A 21,966-nucleotide genomic window follows, 5' to 3' on the forward strand; every position below is an offset into this window, starting at 1 on the left:
CCACAGTGTGTTTATGTCTGGTGAAACTATAGTGAGCTTAAGAACTGCGAGTTATTATATGGACCTCCTCACTTTTATCTTTAAATACTAGCAAGATGATAGTACGCATTATGTAGTGTGTATTATACAACTTTTCCATAAACTGCTTGTACTTTGAGGAAGTATAACGCACTTACGTTGTAGTCACTTTGAGATTTTCTGGCCTTGTTTTACCTTGGCATTAAACTAATGGTGATGATGAGATTCGTGTTTATGTTTACAGGTTAATGAGTATTAATTTGACCAGAAGTATCCTGTTTATAGATTACTGTTTCAGCAATTTTAATTGTTGTAGAAAAACAGTGTTGTACTAAAGTTGTTTTGGTTTATAGGACATGGTAAGTGTTGCCTGTGGGTTTGTGAAAGTTAATATTGGGGTATCAGATGATCCTGTCAGTGTGCTCACACAGATGCTGTGAGCAACACGACCCTCTTGCAAAAACAATAGTGTGTCGGAGACACTCGGTGACTGAGGCTGCAGTGTTTTAGGTGATAATTTAGTGCCATATATCCAAATATATTATTCAGGCTCAATTGAAAAGCCAACTTTGACTTGTTTAAATATACCTGCTGTAACTTAGCTTTCTGAGGACTGTATTTTTGTCAGTGCAAAATGGGTTTGCAGGTTTAATTTTGGTAGTGTTTTGATCAGAAGGATGATTTTAGACCTCCGTCTGTACTGTACTTTCTGGATTGCCTGTGGAAAACTGGTAAATGTTTGTTTCCAGCTAAAAATTGACCCATTAGAGACATCCGTCATAGGTTAGGCTGCACTTACCATGTCCCTCTCAGGAAATAAATGAGAAGTATGAAATATCTATCTCCCAAAGTGCAACACCCGCCATCACTCACTCTGTCCTCCGGTGTGATTCATAATTCTGCCCGAGTCGCTGAGCGTGCACCATTTACCTTCTCCACTTCAACCTGCATCCTAAGTAAATGCGGCTGTAACGCAAGGTCACGTACCAGCGCACATATACATCATACACATCCAAGAACGTGGTTTCAAAATGTGCTGCATCTTCAGCAGTAGAAAAATTAATCACTGGTTTATATGGAATCTGCAAACACATTTTATGTGTCGTGTAGCATCGGTCACGTTGGTTTGAGTCCGAGGCCTGTCACTTGCTCTCACAGGTTTGATAAGTATTATACTGACTCAAGTCATGTGGAGCTAATTCCTGTGTCCACCTCTTCTACCCAAGGCCCTGTCTCTCTTAACACTTTGTACGCTCTGCTAACCATTACCTTAGTGACTGGACAGGCCTGAGTCTCTAGACACCAGACTCACATTTGTGGTGTAACTTTCATTTGCCATTTAGGAGCATTATTATGGAAGAATATTCTGTCTAACTTGGGATGGAATGAGTATAGATTGGAAGTAGATGCAAGACTCAGATCAAGTGACACTACACTTTAAAGGGAGAGGTAATCTTCCTTAAATCCATTAGTGTTGAAAGGATTGCTGAGCTCTTAATGCGAAGGAAAAGTTCTCTGTGTCCAGTCTGTATCTCCCTCTGGGTTTCTGTTCTTCTCTCTTGGGTGATGCGCTTTGTTTAGCTTCTGTAGTCTGCCATGATTACCTGAGATACTGTTGAGAATTTCACATCGGAAGCGATGAATGGACACACAATTTCATTCTCCTTGTGAGTATATATTTCTTGAAAACAGTCCTTGACAAGTATAACAGTGAAAGCTCCTGTATCTAACGGTTATACAGAGGTTGTAATATCCAGACCAGAATACGAGAGAATCTATGCACTGTGAATAACGATGTGACTGCGATTGGAGTTGTGATGAGATTCTGGGTTTTTGTTGTGTTCAGGAGATCACTGTATGGGCTATACCCTTACAAATCCAGCATGATCAGGCTGGAGGGGCTGGAACACCCCTCTGATGACTGGGATGTTGTGGAGACTATCGGGGAGGGAACGTACGGCAAAGTCTACAAAGTCACCAACAAGAAAGATGGAAGTCAAGCAGCTGTGAAAGTTCTGGATCCTATTCATGTAAGTCATGATTTAGAAGATAAGGAAAGTGTATGACAGTATTTAGGTTTGCTGACAAAATGCCTGTAAACAGTAGCACCACGTTTTTAAATAACATGATTAAAAAACTATGGTTTCAATCACATAGTCTACAAAAATAAATTACTTAATCTAATAATGGAGCCAAATATTTATAAAAGCACAAAAATTATGATACTTTCAGAAAAGTGCCTTGTGCAATTAATTACAATATTCGTGTTTCTAAATGACAATCTCCCTGCTGCTGTGAAAAATGACGCATTTATTTATTTATTTATTTATTTATTTATTTATTTATTTATTTATTATTTTATAAAAGCTCTATTTTTTTAGAGTCTTAAGCCTAACTTCATTCAAGCGTCAGAGAGGACATGAGCCAGGATATACTCCAATTAATGTTTTAACATTGAATTAGTTTTTAATTAGCGTTTATTATGCTCTGTTAACTGCTGTTCAGTGACCGGTATAAGATCAGTTCTGACTCTCAAGGACTTTAAGACCTTTACAGTCACTAGGCAAGTTTAATAAGAAATGGCAAAAGCAAAAAAGAAAAGGTTGCTTTGCTTTTGCTCAGAACTGTATAACTGTATAAATGATTTTATTTGCTTACAGTTCTATTTACTTTTATTCTGTCATCTTCTGCCTATAAGTTTTTTTTGTTTCTCTCTCTCTCTCTCTCTCTCTCTCTCTCTCTCTCTCTCTCTCTCTCTCTCTCTCTCTCTCTCTCTCTCTCTCACTGCCTTCATGGTGTGTGTCATTTAGCAAGTGTGTGTCAGCACTGCAGTAGCTCTGTCTAAACCTTTGTAACCCTGTAGAGCTGTGCACTGGGAATGAAGCCATAGCTGCTACACATTGCTCTCACTGATTACTTTTCTAACCGAGACTGACTTTGCTCTCTTTCTATACATGCAATGATTGCTATATTCAACTTTGTGATTTGTCTTAACCCACCTGGACTTAATAACTAAAGAAAACCTACAAAATTTCTGGGTTCTGGTTTTTAATCAATAATTTAGGCTTTGATAGCAGCAATGTTTTGGTCATCTCTCTTCAGGATGTTGATGAGGAGATTGAGGCAGAGTACAACATCCTGCGCTCCCTTTCGAACCATCCTAATGTGGTAAAGTTTCTCGGCATGTTCTACAAGGCTGACGAGTTCAATGGAGGACAGCTGTGGTTGGTTCTAGAGGTTGGACATGTTTTTTCCCCCTTCTTGAGATCAAATTTGTTCAAATAACCACAAAAAAACATGAAGACTGCAGTTATCAATCATTTGGAAAAGTCGTCCCATCTAGTGTTTTTTGTTTATCCATCTGGAGGAACTTTTGGATTTCCATTTCAGAAACGGATTTGAGTAGTAAAAAAATAAAAGTTAGGACGGTTAATCATCCACTGAACCCTTGAGGATCTTTACATGTATTTGAATAAAAATATTTAGTTCTGCAAACTTTGCTTACATGTTTCTTAAAAGTTTCTTCGAAGACTGTTTAATAAATTATAAAATACCATCTCTGAATTGTGTTGTTTAGAAGAATCGAGTCTTTTAGCTCATGGCCCAGGAGATATAATAGTAATAGATGATTGTAAAACATATCTCCTGAAGTGTGGTGTGTTTGCTGCTTCTCTGCTGCTTATAAATAATGAAGCAGAAATGAATAAGGGAGTCACTGAGCGTTTTATTCTCTCTCAGCTGTGTAATGGGGGTTCAGTAACAGAACTGATAAAGGGTTTGCTGATGAGGGGGAAACGTCTGGAGGAGCCTGTCATCTCTTACATCCTATGCGGCGCTCTGCTGGTAAGACGGAGAAACACACACACACACACACACACACACACACACACACACACACACACACACACACACACACACACACACACACACACACACACTCATGCATTGCTAAGTTAATCCGCTAGCAGCACAAGGCAGGGGTAGGTAAGGTGGCTTGCTCAGCAGTCTGCCATGAGAGTAGAAGGGGGGCGGAGACAGCTGTCGAAACAGCAAAAAGGATCACATGGACAGGAGCAATATAAATTAAGCTACCAACCCCTGTGCAAGTGGCTCACAAAGCCTTCTGGGGTCATTAACTCTTCTTCCTTAACTTGGTGCAGAATAGCCCATTTTAGGTGTGGGTTTTTTTGTTTGTTTGTGTTTTTTAATAAAGTGAAAACTTACTCAGATGATTTTCCTACATTAAACATAATGTCCTTGCTAAATGTGCGTAAAACAATCATTAAGTAATATTATAATTAAAATTTGGATCATCTTTCCTTTAGAAATTAATTTTAAAAAAGTGACTGGAGTCCCTGTCACAAGACCTCTATTTATTATTGAACTCCTCTGGCATCAGGACTCTACATGCATGTGAAAGGGTTCATATAGGGTTCCTTATGTTCCACTGGAACATAACGTTTCCAGTATAACCATAAAGAGTTATACTGACAATAATTTAGATGGATGTAAGATATAATAGTTTCTTCAACATGTAAATACATCTGTATTGCTGACCTGGATCTGTGCACATTCATGTCTAAGTAATGAACAAAACAAAGTGTTTTTCTTAATACTGCAACAACTATTGGACGGTCAGAGCTAAACCCACTTAATTAAGCCATTCATAGTTATTCAGCTCCTCTCCAAATAAACCTCATTGGTATGGTTTAGATAAACATTGACTACGAAATGCACAAAAATAAAGAATAAAATACTTTGTTTTGCATAAACACGTCACACAATATGTGCAATCACAGTTCAGATCAACTATCCATCAATCTTGTCTTAAGCCCTCTTCCAGTTCCTCCCAATTCTTCTTTTCCACATCAGGGACTGCAACATCTGCACAACAACCGAATAATCCATCGAGATGTCAAGGGCAACAACATTCTGCTCACCACAGAAGGAGGAGTCAAGCTGGTGGATTTTGGTAATGGCTGTTTGTGTTTCACTCTGTGCTGGCAGCCTGCGGCGTTGTGTTGCTGTTCATCTAGACATGCTGACAGAAGGCCTATAAGAGGCTGGATACTGTAGGTCTACAGAGTCCCTACAGAGTGTAATGTACATGGGCCTATATTTAGCAGTATAATGATGAGCAATGGCAGACAGGAAATTCTCTACTGTCTAAATACAGTTTTATTGAGAGATTTTTTTTTTTTTTTTTTTTTGCTTTAGTTCAGTTTTGTGATACTTTTGTCATCTTGTGTGTTCTATATGGGCAGTGCCAACCCAGACACAAGCTTAAGCTTTAATTGCTTTGAACAGAACTGTGTGCCTCTGTGTGTGATGGAGAGTAAGTCTGTGTGAGTGCAGAGAGTGATGGGTGAGGGGGAAATGACTTTGGCTTGCCCGAGGCGTGTTTGGGTCTGTGTGTGAGGTGGGAAATGGAGCCCTGCAGGGAGAAAAGCTGCTTCTTTTCATTACAAACAATGATGATGATGATGATAGTGATGATGATGATGATGATGATGATGATTAGTTCACTGGGCCATGGCTTTGTGCCAAGTCAAATTATGCACCCCTGGTTAAAAGATGTTGATCTGTCTGCATCCCTAAGAGGAGTGTAAATCTCAGGCTTTCACATTGTATGATATGATTTCAATTCTGAAGACAATGATCCCAGTGAGTCTGCTACAATACAATTTAGAAGCATCTGATCAGTATGTGACCAACTTTGTTCAGAGTTAGGGGTAGGCCTAGCATTAACTGGTGACTCATGATGATTTTAGTGTCTGTTTGATGACTGACTGTTTTAAGTGTCAGAGTTACGAGCAAATCATCCTTACAAATCAGCCTTTAAAATAAAATAAAAAAAGCATCTTATTAAATTATTTACAGATCAGTTTTCAATTATGAATAGGTTTTTACACACCATTTGTCTGTTCTTTTTTGATGATAATATTCTTTTTTTTTTTTTTTTTTTTTTTTTACTATTTACGTTTGCCTCGATTCATTTCAGTCGTTGCTTTTCAAATCGCCTGATCATTACACCCATAATCAATTGTTTTATAAGTATTTATTAAAGTCCCTGACTGGCTGCTAGATTGGTGTACTTACTTAAGGCTGCTAGATTGGTGTACTTACTCTAAAGGCTGCTAGATTGGTGTACTTACTAAAGGCTGCTAGATTTGGTGTACTTACTTAAGGCTGCTAGATTGGTGTACTTACTTCAGGCTGCTAGATTGGTGTACTTACTCTAAAGGCTGCTAGATTGGGTGTACTTACTCTAAAGGCTGCTAGATTGGTGTACTTACTGATGGCTGCTAGATTGGTGTACTTAAGGCTGCTAGATTGGTGTACTTACTTAAGGCTGCTAGATTGGTGTACTTACTTAAGGCTGCTAGATTGGTGTACTTACTCTAAAGGCTGCTAGATTGGTGTACTTACTCTAAAGGCTGCTAGATTGGTGTACTTAAGGCTGCTAGATTGGTGTACTTACTTAAAGATGCTAGATTTGGTGTACTTACTTAAGGATGCTAGATTGGGTGTACTTACTTAAGGCTGCTAGATTGGTGTACTTACTTAAGGCTGCTAGATTGGTGTACTTACTTAAGGCTGCTAGATTGGTGTACTTACTTAAGGCTGCTAGATTGGTGTACTTACTTAAGGCTGCTAGATTGGGTATATTTACTAAAGGCTGCTCGATTGGGTGTACTCACTATTAAGGCTGCTAGATTGGGTATATTTACTAAAGGCTGCTAGATTGGTGTACTTTAAAGGCTGCTGGATTGTTATACTTACTTTAAAGGCTGCTGGATTGGAGTACTTACTCTAAAGGCTGCCAGATTGGGTGTACTTGCTAAAGGCTGCTAGATTGGTGTACTTCTTACTAAAGCCAGTTTTGTTTGATAGTTTATAGAAATGTTAAATGGTGGTGGGGGATAAATAGAGGTAGAGGGATCATTGAAAGAAATGACACATTCTCCCTGTAGAATATGAGTGAGATTTCCACAATATGATTTCTAAGATGGGTTTGGGACTGTTTGTATTGCAGGTGTGTCAGCTCAACTGTCGAGTGCACAGCTGCACAGAAACACGTCAGTTGGAACACCTTTCTGGATGGCTCCTGAGGTATCTCTTCCCATTGTCTCTTTCTCTCTCTATTTCTGTCCTGTGTTCTTATATACAGTACACATTTCAATTCTATTTTTTGGATGGGGGAATAGTTTTTATTTCATTCTCCCAGCCATTATACACACTGTGCAGACTTATGGGTTAATGAAGTATTGTTTGAAGTAGTACAGTTCAATTTTGACTGAAATATATTGCCCTGTGTCAAAGACTGTGTGCTTGTGCATTCTCAAGAGTGCCTCTGCGTGTGAGCACAGTAGGGGGTCGTGTGAAGGTTAATAGCTGAGAGCCGGTTTGCCCCTTACTTGTACTATTTGGTAGTGAAGCGAGATGATTGGGCTAGAGGGGGTCTAGCCTCCAGGCCAATTAGAATTCAGTCTGCCGAAGCGGCTCTTCTGTTTCACGATTGGTCACAGTGATGTATGAGCTTTTTATAGCCTAGGTAAGAAAATACACCAGTTTAATATGCCAACAGTAATGATGTCCAAAGATTTGATGCAATTCTTCAGAAACAAAACAATAACGATTTTTGGTGAAGTTTAAATTAGACCTCATTGACTTAAATAGATGGACTTTATGCAAATAGAAATTATGCAATATCAGTATACTGTGTGTGGGACTGAAATGTTATTTTTATCTTCTCCACAGGTGATTGCATGTGAGCAGCAGTTTGATTACTCGTATGATGCCCGCTGTGATGTGTGGTCTCTAGGCATCACTGCTATTGAGCTGGCTGAGGGAGATCCACCACTGGCTGAGATGCATCCTGTAAAAGCTCTGTTTAAAATACCAAGGTGAGACAGCAGAGGGCACCATGCACCCACCCGAACACAGAGAGGAGTCTAGAAAAGAGAAGATGAGTTGGGAAAACAGAAAGGGAGGAGGTATAGAGTGATGGGTGGAAAGCTGTGTGGATAGAGAGCCTTGTTCTTATAAAACACCCTGGTGAAGGTAGAGGATCCTGTCCAAGCACTGGTGATTAGGAAATACTCAGCCCTTTTATCTTAAGGAATGTGTTTTTAATAAAGTTGTTAAGATGGTTTAAAAGCAGATTTGATAATTGTTTATTTTTGCTTGTGAAGGATTTTCATTTTCAGTGTGTGAGATTAAATCTCACTTGAATCAAATGAATATATCTTGATATTTTTATGCTTTTTCCCCCCTACCTAATCAGGAAATCTGTCCCGACACCTTGTTCTGTTTAATGATTATTTGAATGCTTTAATGGTGAAAGCGTTTGACCGTTTGTCATCTGTACAATCGCGCCATTATCTCACAGAATGCAGTGTGTCTGCACCCTCTGATTGCAATTTGCATATGTGATTTGCCTCTTCTTTTCTCATTGAGATGAGGCTGACACTCTGGCTTCCGGCACAATGTTATCTGTCCCTAAACAAGCCCACGTGAGAGGAGAGCTCTCAGCTGCTGGTGTGATGCTAACCTTACACGCACCTTTAGTCTGAACAACATCCAAACACGTGCACTGTCTAGCAGATGCCATGATAGCCAATGAAATCAGTGACGTCATGGGCTATCAGCAGATGTCTTGGTAACCTGGTTAGTCTGAATAACACTAAGCTCAATATGATGGACAATAAAGTGCAATGATCATGAATGAAATTACTAAAAATAAAATCTGCTATATGATTTGTTCCAAGTCAGTTTCTTTTTCTAGATGGTAAAAAGTACATTCGTAGCTGTTCATTACCACATTTTTAAACATATTATTGAGTTCTTCATTTCGTTATCATGAATAGTGTTCAGGCCTTCATAATATTGAGTTTATATGCTACCACCCCTGTCTGTCCAGCCCCCTCCTTATCCTCTTTCTCTTTCTTTCTTAATTTTTCTTGAAATGAAAACAGATACATGGATGGGACACACATCAGTGGAATAGGGACCTTTAGCAAGGCCGTGTCTGCATAAAATAGGTGTGTGCGCATGTGCACTGAAGTGTGAAATGATTCTGTTAACATGTCATCTGTCGTAGTCACACACACTCCCTTACTGGGCAGGCCTCGGACATTGATATTACGAGTGGGTGTGTGGAGACTTTAGTCTGTCAGTAGGAGGTGTTTCCCCTCATAATGAAGGACATCTGTGACTATGGTACACTGATTTAAACCAAGGTTATAGACTGACTGAATATAATCTTTAAAATGTCACTATGTATATTTCTAATACATTAGTTACTGACACTATTCATTGACGTGCCACAGTTACATGACCCTATTCATTTTCCCTGTCCTGCTGTAAAATGAGATTCAGAGTCATTTATAGTAATATGACCAGGCCTTCTCTGGATTTTTATAGCATTCAGTTAAATCACACTGTCAGGCTGTTTACTGTCTTTTTATTATTATAGATTCAGTCAAAAGGCATGCACAGTTGTGCATTAATAGATATCATAAGACTTGTGCATTTCTGCACTTTTAAGATGTTGAGCCAGCAGATGCTTTCAGCCATTATATTTTTCTACATGCTTTTAACACACACACACACACACAATATATATATATATATATATATATATATATATATATATATATATATATATATATATATATATATATATATAGATATATAGATAGATAGATAGATAGATAGATAGATAGATAGTGTTTGTCTGTCTATTTAGCTTTATTTATTTATTTTTGTTTAGTCTGTTTGCTTTCATAATTTTATTAAATTCTTACATAGACTGTCAGTCTGGCAGAAATATTAAGCTTTAAAAACATCTGACTGTTTACATCTCCTCACCATAAAGGTGGACATAAACGCTATAAGAGCCATGCTTATGTCAAATGAGAGTAATGGTGTGACTAAGACATAAAGAAAAAAAAAACTTAACAGAATAATTAATTGCAATTCGCAGTAGTCATGATGATATTTAAACAGTATTTGCAGCAGCAGTAGGCATCCTCTATACTATCACCTGCCCAGACATAAAGATGATATTGAGTCCTAGGTTACTTCTGGATTTTCCAGGCTTTGTCTTAGAGTACTCCTTCATGAGAAGTTTTTGTGCTTTCCCTGATTCACCACACCTACCTCATCTCATCAGCTAACCAGACCTTTCATGGGGATAATACCAGGTGTGTTAGAGCAGGTAAAACTCTCAAATGTGCAGGAAAACTTCAGGAACAGAATTTAGATGCACTGCATTAGATAAGATAAATGGAGACAGGATGAAAGTTGTAGAATGCTCAGGTGAATTAGTAATATATTCCATAATAACATTCCTTATTACTGCTACAAATGTAGTCAAAAATCTGACTAATGAAATTATGTTCACTTTAGTCATTTGGAATTTTAACATTAATATAAATATAGTCATTATGATTATACAAAATGTCACAAAAGAATAAAGCTTCATATATTGCTTGCAAGCTGTTTTGTCATTGGACAAAACTTCATAGTTGGATACACTCCTTCTGCACAACAACCTACAATCTATTTTTAGTTTGTATCCCGCTCAAAGCTTTTCTCAGAAATAATCACTAAAGAGCCACCAGGGTTGCTTGGGTGTTCAGAAAAATTGCACAGCGCTTTTTATGTGGCAGATTACTATTGACAAAATGTCTACCGGCTTATGTGTCCTGTACATCTCAGGACGGCGCTGGACTTTCTGTTTGAGTTTTATTTTTGTGTCTGTGTGACTGTCTAACCCATTTTAGTACTTATTTATTTATTTATTTATTTATTTATTTATTTATTTTCAATAATCATTTTATAATAATAGACGATGAGCCTGATTATTTGTAAATAAATAATACATTTGTAAATCTGGAAATACTGTTGTGAATGTGAAGCATGTCCGGTACCTGTATTGCACAAATTATTGTGTAAATGTCTCAGTCTTGATGTATTATATCTAAGGTTTTATGAATGCAAGAGCTTTGAGTTTGCAGACTGGTAAAGTGTGTGTGTGTGTGTGTGTGTGTGTGTGTGTGTGTGTGTGTTGGGGGGGGGGGCGGGGTAGCTGGAAAGCATCTTTATGATTAAGCAGGTGAATTTCCTGTGCATGATGAGCACGGAGCAGTCTGTACATGTTTAGGTCTGGTCATTTATTTAAAAAAAAAAAAAAAACACGCATTTTCAATAAGGATACAAACCTGTAACGCAAAAACTAAATAAGCTTTTGGTGTGAAATTTCTCTGTTTCATTCATATTCCTCGTAAACGTGTAATGGCTTTCATGTTTGTTTCATCCATGTCTGTTAGCGTACTGTCTCAACTGTGTATGTGGGAATATTTGTGTGGTATCTGTGTGGGGTTTTTTTTGTGTGTGTGTGTCTTCAGCTTGTCATCCCGAGTGTAACTAACTGATGTTTTGAGCCCCATTGCTGACGGCATCAGTGTTTGGAACCATGCTCTCTGACATGCATTTAGCAGCTCTGCACCTTGGTTAGAACAAACCGCTCCTGTTTACACGCTGTCTCACAAACAGGCAGCGAGGGGAGAAGCCTTGGCAGAATTTACGCAGCACAATAAGGATGTTGAGCAGTGCCATCAGCCACGCTTCACTTTGTTATGTAGAAGCGGCTCGCCGTGGCAACGCAACATCAAGGCGAGAGCATCGCTGCGGGCTTGCATTATAGTTTGCGTTGAAGGAGTCAGTTATTCTCCTTTGATCTGCTCTTCAGAGAGGACTGTCTGTCTGCATTTCTATCAAAGGACGGGGCGACTTAGAGCAGCCGAGGACGACAGATTACTGGTAGAAAAAAAGGAAAACGGTGCTTAACGGGGGTTTTCGTTTATATTTGCCTGACTACTTTGTTCTCACGGATAGTTTATGATGAAAGAGAGAGAGAGGATGTGTCTTTAAGCAGTGCGTCTTCTCTTAAACCTGTACAGCACCCTGGATCTCGTCAAGACTTCAATCAGTGTTAAAGTAGAACGAGGTTTTGAATAGCACATATATATGGGAAATGTGGTGGTAGAAAAATAAGGGATTTGATCTCTTTCTGTCAATTAAGCATGTTGACATAGTATCCAGAAATGTCAATCTTTCGAGTCCTCGAGGTCTCATTAGTCTCAGATACAGATTAATGATGCGTTGTCGGTTTTTATTTTCCAACATTTCAGCCGTACTGCTTGCTTCGTCCTGGTCCAGAGTTCACTTTTATTTTCATGCTGAAGTGTCATGCTGAAGGACACATTGGCATTGAGTGACTCATTACCCAGTCATCATTGCTGGAGCTTGTACTGTCACTCTTCATGCTTCCAGTCCACATTCCGTTCGAGTTTGTATGCAACACCAGAGTCCAGCAGAGCCTGTACAGTACCTGGCTTGCCCCTGAGTGTTTGTCTGCTGATGGATGGAGCCATGCTCAGGCTGCTGACAGGAGAATTATTTGCTCTCGTAACTTGGCCACACTGTGGCAGATGCTGGGTGACAGACACAGAGAGCCTCGGCTCATTTGTCATCTTCCACTGGAGCGCTTCAGGCCTGGCCCACACCCAAAGTCAGCCTCTAGTACTTAAGCACTTACTGCTCTGCTTCCAACATCATTCTAATTATGTTTCTGTGGCACTGTGCCACATTCCTGATTTAAATCAACATCAACCGGATATGATTCATTAAATCTCTTAGAATTGTAGGAGTTAAACTCCTCTTCCAGATGCATGTGTGGCAGCCTAGGAAAACCCTTCACTTTTTTTTACTATATATAGTTCTGAAAACTACAAACTTGAAATCTAACTCAACTTCTATAAACTTTACCAAGTTATATCTTGTACCCGGTCACAATACTCTGTCATTTTTTGGCCATACAGAGATGTGTAAGACGTCATTAGAAACTATAAAGGTTCTACTTTTATTTGTCTACGCTCACAATAACAATAAAACCTTGTGCTTTTTGTAAAATAAAGAAAATAAACAGGGTGGCGCTTTCAGCTGTCTCTGTCACTGCAAGAATCTTTCTGAAACACGTCCTAAAAATGGACTGAAACTTGGCGAATACTTATCACACAAACATGAAACATATGTCTAAAGAAAGCATGAAATGTATACTTTTAAATACAACAATTACACATTTAAAACAAATATTCTCCTGCAATGTAATCTGTGTGAAACTTATGAGATTCACAGTTTCTCCTAGCTGTTTTTGCTGTATTTTGGATCAGCCTTGGTGAGCAGAAGTGACTTCTTTTAAAAACATTTTTAAAAAATCTTACCGATCTAAAACTTTCACATGGTAGTGTAGGTCTAAAGTTTTTAAGTAAAGAAAATGTAGTGTCCGATTACTTCTTATGACTTAAACTTGATTTTGTGAAATAAGCTGCAAACAATACATTCAATCATTAAGTCTCCTCACATTCATTCTTCTAGTTCCCACAGTCACATTCCTCAGTGATAGGCCCAGGGGAGGGGTCTTTGTCTCCTCAGGATGTGAATCGCATCAATATTCATGATGATTCACGCCTCCTCGCATGCAGTCTTTCTGACACTAAAAGTGTCTTGCGAAAGTTAAATGACTATATTGTTTTGTATGAATGAGTGATCAGGATGGATTTCACATCATTATGTAGCAAAAACTCTAGGCTACAAGATCCAGTTCTCAAAGTCTTGTGAACAAATGTTTAGTATGTTTTACATGCCCTTATTTCACTTACTTAAAATTTTTAGTTTTTTCCAAAACCACTCAAACATTATTTTCTCAAAAATACAAACATGTGCATATGCTGCTTACAAATTATTATAGCCCTGTTTGTGCTGAATACAGTGTAATAAGACTTTAGCTGTTAATGGCTGTGGCTCAGGTGGTAGAGCGGGTTGTCCACTAATCGAAGGGTTGGCTGTTCGATTCCCGGCACACATGACTCCACATGCCGAAGTGTCCTTGGGCAAGACACCGAACCCCAAGTTGCTCCCGAAGGCGAGTTAGCGCCTTGCATGGCAACTCTGCTACCATTGGTGTGTGAGTGAATTGGTGAATGAGAACCAGTGTAAAGTGCTATATAAGTGTGCCATTTACCATTTAATGTTTATAAGCAGCTGAAAAAAACCAACCACAAATGTCAAGGCTTGTGAAAACTTCTCCAGGGCCCAAAAAAACCCCTCAGGCCCCAGAGGGTTAAGGTCCTTCAGAAATGAAAATTTCCATCCCGGCTGAGGTGCAGGTGCATTGTGGATATTATGATTGCAATCTGAATAGATTAGCCTTCTGTCCATTTCATGGACTGTATCGAAGCCTGACATTCTCTGTGTGTATAAATCTCATTTAGCTAGCAACATTTTAAGCATTTAGACAGACTGACTCTTTTTACGACTGTGTTTGGTAACCTGGCTCCTTACTCAATCTGATCTTTACAGAAGAAAAAAGAAGGCCTAGACAAGATTAAAAATGAAAAACAGTTTCATATTGTTTTAGTGAACAATATTTATGGTTGTATATTGTTCAATACAGCATATCACAGAGTGTTAAATATCTTGTACTGTAGCAGTTTGACCACGCTTACAAATTTGAATTTATTAATGACCACCACATCATGCTTTAAATCATTTATAGTTAGAAATATTGCAGCATGTCCACAAGACAGTTTAGTTCCTGTTATTACCTGTTATACCATCTATGAATTCACTGACTCGCTCACATTCTCAATCAATCAATCAATCAATCAATCAATCAATAACCGGAAAGAACAAAGTCTTGAAGACTTGTTATGGCATAAAATGTAATGACTCTTACAAAGAGCTGACACTGGACTCCTTCCATAAATGTTGAATAAATGTCTCCTTAAAGAAACCATCACCATATCAACAATTAGATATGTTTCTTAAAACTGTCTATTGGTCATTTTACATTATGTGGAGCATCGGCCATTCATCTGCCCCTATGAATGAACAACTAACAAGATGAGTGGATTAATATATGTAAACCATAGAGCTGGACCTGCTGTCAGAGTTTTAATTATAGAAAACTAAACACCCACTGACCAGTCAGAATTGATGGTGAACATTTTCTATCTATCTATCTATCTATCTATCTATCTATCTATCTATCTATCTATCTATCTATCTATCTATCTATCTAATGTATGTGTGTGCATATAGATAGATAGATAGATAGATAGATATAGTCATAGTATGATTCTTTGAAGCCTGCTAAAGATATAGTAGAATGTCATATTGTACAGTACTGTAAAAATGAGGCCATGCTAAAGCATGATGAAATGTAATTTCTTTTTGGGAATTCTTAATCAGTATGTCACCTAGGGGCTATATTTTGTCTAGACTGTAGCCTCATGGCACCTTCACTGAATAATTTCTTAGTCTTTTCCTGTTCCATTTAAATTTACATAACTTTTTGAGTTATACTTGTATAGAAAGAAAATTTGGTAATATGGCTGCACTGTTATTTATCTCTCTCTCTCTCTCTCTCTCTCTCTCTCTCTCTCTCTCTCTCTCTCTCTCTCTCTCTGTCTCTCTCTCTGTGTGTGTGTGTGTGTGTGTGTGTGTGTGTGTGTGTGTGTGTGTGTGTGTGTTTGTTTGCTTGTTGCATACAGAAATCCATCCCCTACACTTCGCCATCCGGATCAGTGGTGCAGAAGTTTCAGTCACTTCATTGCTCAGTGAGTACTCTATGTGACCTCTCCGATATACCTATACTCCCTTCATTGCAGCTCTTCTGAGTGCTTGAGAGGTTTTAGAGAACTATAGACTAAGTTAGAAGGAGTTCGATTTTTTAAATATTGTTTGGGAGCCTTGCTTTCAGAAGACAAAATTCTCTTTCTTTGGTGGCTATTGTTCTTTTTTTTTTCTTTTTCTTATTTTTCGGTGAAGGTTTTCCTCAATAAATAAGCCAAATGCAAATTTACAATTGAACCCAAGTTATCAGAAAGATAGAAGTGTACTGCTTTATGAAGATAATATAATTATTCATGGTACACTTATATAGAGCTTCAGTGTTCATCCAACATTTAAATACAGGATGTATTGCCTCATTTCTAATTTATTTCGGATAAAATCATCTGCCAAATGACTAAATGCAAATGTCAAATGAATCCATTCATGAGTTGGCAGCAAGGCGGGATTATAGTATTTTCTCCATTATTAGTATCCCTGGTGTGTAAAGCTGTGTTATAAATGTAAACCATTTTCATGGTAGAACGATTTTACAGTTTTCACCATATATCATGGCAAGAAGAGTTATGAATATTACTGTATGTCTAAAACATTCAGGGACGGCCTGCATCCACAGTGGTCTTGCCAAATATACCAGTTAATTCTAGTCAGAGTTTGCACATAAAGAGAAATGGTGAGTAGAGTAGGAAGACTAATAAGTGTTCTCTTATATTTTGCAAGTAATTCTTATTGTGTGTGTGTGTTTGTGTGTGTGTGTTTGTGTGTGTGTGTGTGTGTGTGGGGGGTGACGGGGAGTATATGTGTGGTTTCACAGAGAAATTAAAAAAACTGAACTCATTATTAGAGTGCAGCATTAACATTATTAGAGTGGAAGTCTTTTATTTAAAAAAAAAAAAAAAAAAAAAAGGGCTTGTGTGCACAGCAGGAGAACAAAATTGACTCATTAATTTGTATTTTCTTTTTTTCTGGGCAGTCTCGCATTTCACTGATTTAACAGGTTTATGAACCTTAAGAGTCATGCAGGAGAATCAGCAAAACATTGTCTTTTGTATTCATACACATTGGTTTTGAAAGGTTCTCCAGGTTCTCCTATTATTATTATTTTTTTCAATTCCAAGGAAATCAACAACAACAAAAAATGCTCAGAGAGTTATGTGCACAGTTATCTATAGAAGGTAAAAAATTTTGCAGTCGCTTGAGAAACAAGACATTGTCTGTTGTGGTCTTTTGTCAAATGCAATTCTTCTTCTAAAGAGGCTTTTTATAAATAACACCTTCAATCTCTAAACCCATGAATTACAGAAAAATGGGGATCAGTCAATGTGTGTGCACAGAGCTTTAGTTAGAGGAAAGCAGACAATGTTATCAGGTGGTGCAGGCTGTTTATTGGACACCTCCCTCTTCTAATTGTAGGAGTGTGTTGTTCCTGGCTAATAAATGCATCAGCAGTGTCGGTAATTGTGCCGTGGAACAGCTTCGTCTTTCGTATCAGCACGGCCCTGCTGGTAAAGCCACAGCGCTAATGGTGGAGCTGTAATGTTCTAATGGCACATTCAGAAATAGTGGAAGTGACAGGCAATCAGGCTGAATTTCAGTGTCAATTAAAATAGTGTGATTTAGATGCCTGTGATTTGTCTTACTTCAGTCCTTCTAGTATTGATATTGTGCTACTGTAGGGCAATGTTGGGATCCAGTAGACATGCCAAATATGCTGGCTTCACCAAGGTAGTATTGCTTAGAATATATTTCGCTGCATATTTATATACATATTAGAGTCAAAAAATTACTCCTCTACTGTATTTATGTCCTTTAAATCCATGCTTCTCTAGGTGGGGTCCTAGCCATGGGGTGCACACTGAACTTTTTTTAAATTCATTTTTTTTGATGGCCGAAATAATGGACCACCATTATCAATGTTATTGTATTTATTTTTGAGTTCCTGTATTTATATCAATAACCACATGGACACTTTTTCCATAAAACTGCATTCTTTCAGTGGAAAGAATTTTAAGAGAAACTGGCATTTGTACTGAGGGGATATGAAGGTTTTTTTGTTTTGTTTTGTTTTTTTGGTGTGTGTGTTATATACAGTTAAAGGCATCCCAGGCTGCACAACTTTGAGAACTCCTCCTCCATATGATGAACATTTTCATGATTTGTAAGGATGTAACAACATAGATGTTCAAACAGCATATGCACTGTACCATTAGTGTGAGAAATGATTGTATATTGTACATAGGGAGAGCAGCACATTTGTCCAGGAGCTTATCTGGTGCTGTGCTCCCCCCCACCACTGTTTCTGCAAAAGATATAGGGAGTGTGTGTCTTAAGTTGTTCTATGAACCACTAACCTGCTCCATTCTTGATCTGACTCGGGCCACAGCAGGATGCACAGGTGACTTAGTACATCTTGTAAAATGTTCATATTTTATTCAAGCTTCTGCAAACATGACAAGGACTGTTTCATATCACATTCTCTGATTAATCTCAACATTCAGTTATTTTCTTTTCTTTTCACTAGACTGTTATTTCTCTTTGTCTTCCAGGTGTTTGATAAAAGATTTCGAGGCACGTCCTTCAGTCACCCATCTGCTGGAACACCCGTTTATTAAGCCGGCTCATGGCAAAGATGCTGCGCTCAGGAAACAGCTCTCAGCTCTCGTACAGGACCAACAGAACGCTGGCTCCAAGATCAAGACCAGGACCAGGACCAAGTATGTGTTTTCTTCCCCATATATCACCCAAAGGTTAGACAGTATGCCTTGAAATACCACTTGCATGTCCTTCTTTTAGATCCTTTATGAGAAATGAACAGATTATTAAATGCTTTCATTCTAACTATTAAGTTGATATCAAAATCAAATGACTTTCTTCAGAATGTCACATTAGATGAATGTATGGCTTTTAATTGTAAATGGGTCGTTTTTCCACTTTAGTAACTGTTGTCTTTTTCATTTGACACTTCTTCACTATGTGTCTTCTTCGTGTCTGATCTTAATATTGAACGTTGAGTGTACTTCAGATGGTGTTGTATTTTTTATAGCCAATAGGGGGCAGAATGCTATATGATTCAGAGGCACTGCTTGTCAATATTAAACCGGTCCAGTGTGTTTGAGTGAAGAGAATGTAAATATATGGTCTAGATGTGAGGATGCTTGTTTGCTTTAATCAGACTCACTGGTAGCACTAATTGTATTTTACAGCAGGGTAGTTTATAACTTTACCCTCTGTTTCCATTAGACACTCACCGGAGAGTTAATTAGTGGTGAGCTTAATATCAACAACTATAGCGAGTACTACTTTGAAGAGTGCATTAGACACAGTATTTGTGGGTTGTGTGTGATCAAGGATAGTTATGTTATGTTATTCGTTTATTTTAGGAAGCTGATATACTGCATGTTATCTTCATTTAATCACTGAAGAAATATAAATATATGGACCATAACAAGCTCTCATTTTGTCAAGTTCTGTAGTCTTGTTTTCTTATGTTTTTACAAGGAGCTTTTACTTCAGTTTGAAAGAGGCAGGTTAAGACTGACCTGAAGACCCAGTAAACATGCCTATTATTTCCTTGCAGGACATTTTTGCTTTTATCCTTCCAGAGAGTGTGAGACGGACAGATAGAATGACAACCAGAGAAAGACCTAATAAGATTATAGGCTTGTAAAAGAAAAGCCTTTGCTCTCCCAGTATAGATACTGAAGTCAGAGAACAGTTTAGGGAGGTAAAAAAAAAAAAAAAAGTTGATGAGAACATGCACACACTGTCACGTGCTGGGGTTGTAGTCAGAGGTCACGGGGCAATGTGCAGTAGATGACGTTGCTTTTGAACAGTGAGACAGGGTATTGTCACCGGCGAATGAGATTTACACAGGACAGCAGATATATACTTGCTCTTTTGATTCCTCTTACAGCAAAATAAATATTCTTTGCACTTATAGCAAAAATAAATATACTTTAAGTATGTGTGTCTGTGTAGACTGTACATCACTTTCGAAATAATTGTTTAAAGGAGTGGTTTGAAATGTTTAGAGCTGTCTTGTCCCTGTGAGGTGAATCACAAATGTAATTAAGACGTTGATGGACGATTCCCCTAAATAACCCCCTACACCGTTTCACCCCTTTTAAACAAAAAGCTGATATATATACATTTTTTTGTGACTATTATACTCTTTACCTGGCTGCGACCACAATAAATGCAATAAAAGTTAATCCACTATATTCTATGTCATGGTGTGTTATGTTTACATTTACAGCGTTTTTTATTATAATGTTATTCTTTTGGCACTACATGTTATATCTGACACATCCACACTAGAACTGTGTGCTGGTCAGTGCTACACTGTCACTTACTCTACCCATTGTCCTGTTTTAGTAGTTATGTGCTATCTTGTGGTGTTTGCAAGTGCACTTTTATTTAGAAATGTGTAGATCTTATTTAGTTCTGTGTCGTCTCATGTGGATAGTGTGTTGTTTTATGTAGCACCATGGTCCTGGAGGAACGTTGTTTTGTTTCACTGTGTACTGTACCAGCTGTATATGGTAGAAATATACAGCTGACTTAAACCCACTTGACTTGACTTGAAACAACTTCTGAGTTGCCTTTTATAGAAAAGGTGCAGAACTGAGCAGCTCTGATCCAGCTTGGGTGGAACTTATTTCAGGGCCAGAAATATGAAAACAGATGCCTTTATAGGAAAACAAGTTGCCCATATTAACTGCACAGCAATATTGCAGATCCTATTTTTCTTTAGGTGTCTAATGAAATTATATAAAATAATAGGTCACGATATAGTTTTAAACATTATAAACTGCACCTTTAAATTGTTTAATGATGATGTCTGTAAATTTCAGGAAATGCACAAGTTCCATCTTGGACTGTTGTTCTTAGACATAAGACATCATTCATTAGACATGTAAAAGAATAGGTGGTATTGTTCACAGTGAGAAAAATGTTGGGAAAATATCTTCAATATAGTCCAAATTATTTACTATTTCCTTTTATGACATTACTCTGAACCATGTATAAGAGTATTTGAACTATTTCTAGACTTTTTTCTTATTCTATTAGCAGATATTTTTACTTATTTCTATAAATAAATAGTTGTCAATAGAACAAGAAATTTGTAAAACTTGAAATTACTATAAAAAAAAAAAACCTTCTAGAGGTAAGGATTAATGAACTTATACTTGGTTTATTGCAATCTTGTAATATGTAATACTAGATAGATTTGGCCATATTCAAGATATTTTCACTTTAGATGGGCTTGTATTTTGCAGTGCACTATTTAGATCATGCAGTGCAACACACACACACACACATTTTCCATTGCGAAGCATTTCTCTGTCTCTGTCCTTCTCTCTTTGTTTCCTCTGATCACAGTGAAGCATATCCTCACACTATACTAGCTGAAGGCCGTAGGGCTTTGTTCTGTTTTTGCAAATGGGACCAGCTGGTCCTCAGCTAATTTCCTGTTTCATACCAGGGTAAACTCTGTAACAACTACAAAACCCATGTGGACTTGACCACTCTACTCAATATGACATTGATTTTATGTATGCATTGATTGCATTTTGGAACTATAATTGAGTTATAATCCTATCTTTATAGACATGAACGGATCAATACACGCAAAACACTGCTGATTGAGAGTTTTCCAGATGATGACCTGGTGAACCTGGAGGCTTTAGATGAGGTTTGATTTACCTTATACTTAATGTGCTGAACAATCATTTACTGTTGAGTCCTCTTGAAGGAATTGCAGGGGGGATGCTGGTGACTTGGAAAATAGCAACAACAAAAAAGGTTTAAAGTGTGTATCAGATCTGCTAATCTTGACATAACTTTGTTTATGAGCACTACCAGAATACACTGGAACATACAGGGGCATCTTTAAAAAAAAAAAAAAAAAAAAATTAGAATATCATGGAAAAGTTAATTTTTTCTGAAATTTAATTCAAAAAGTGGAACTTTCATATATTCTAGATTCATTGCACATTAAGTAAAATATTTCAAGGCTTTTTTTGTTTTAAACTTAATGATTATGGCTTACAGCTCATGGAAATCAACAATCCAGTATCTCAAAATATTAGAAAAAAAGGCTTGAAAAATTTCACTTCATGTGTAATGAATCTATGAAAGTTCCACTTTTTAAATTAAATTATTGGGGGGGGGGGTGTTTTCCACGATATTCTTATTATATTATGATATATCTATGATTGAGATTTATATTTTTTGAGATGCACA

General features: G+C 37.6%; 1 protein-coding gene across 1 annotated transcript in view; it reads left to right on the forward strand.

Annotated features, from left to right (window-relative positions):
• Positions 1 to 1,866: 1,866 nt before the first annotated feature.
• myo3b (myosin IIIB) overlaps positions 1,867 to 21,966 on the forward strand; it is a 78,950-nt gene continuing 58,850 nt past the window's right edge. Inside the window, exons 1-9 of the mRNA XM_047155982.2 lie at positions 1,867 to 2,048; positions 3,121 to 3,255; positions 3,757 to 3,861; positions 4,891 to 4,990; positions 7,055 to 7,131; positions 7,780 to 7,925; positions 15,642 to 15,707; positions 18,267 to 18,434; positions 21,331 to 21,415. Coding sequence (XP_047011938.2) covers positions 1,902 to 2,048; positions 3,121 to 3,255; positions 3,757 to 3,861; positions 4,891 to 4,990; positions 7,055 to 7,131; positions 7,780 to 7,925; positions 15,642 to 15,707; positions 18,267 to 18,434; positions 21,331 to 21,415 — 1,029 coding nt within the window. The 5' untranslated portion in view covers positions 1,867 to 1,901. The remainder of the gene's footprint in view (positions 2,049 to 3,120; positions 3,256 to 3,756; positions 3,862 to 4,890; positions 4,991 to 7,054; positions 7,132 to 7,779; positions 7,926 to 15,641; positions 15,708 to 18,266; positions 18,435 to 21,330; positions 21,416 to 21,966) is intronic.

Source organism: Ictalurus punctatus, chromosome 6, assembly GCF_001660625.3.
Source record: "Ictalurus punctatus breed USDA103 chromosome 6, Coco_2.0, whole genome shotgun sequence".
Lineage (NCBI taxonomy): Eukaryota > Metazoa > Chordata > Actinopteri > Siluriformes > Ictaluridae > Ictalurus > Ictalurus punctatus.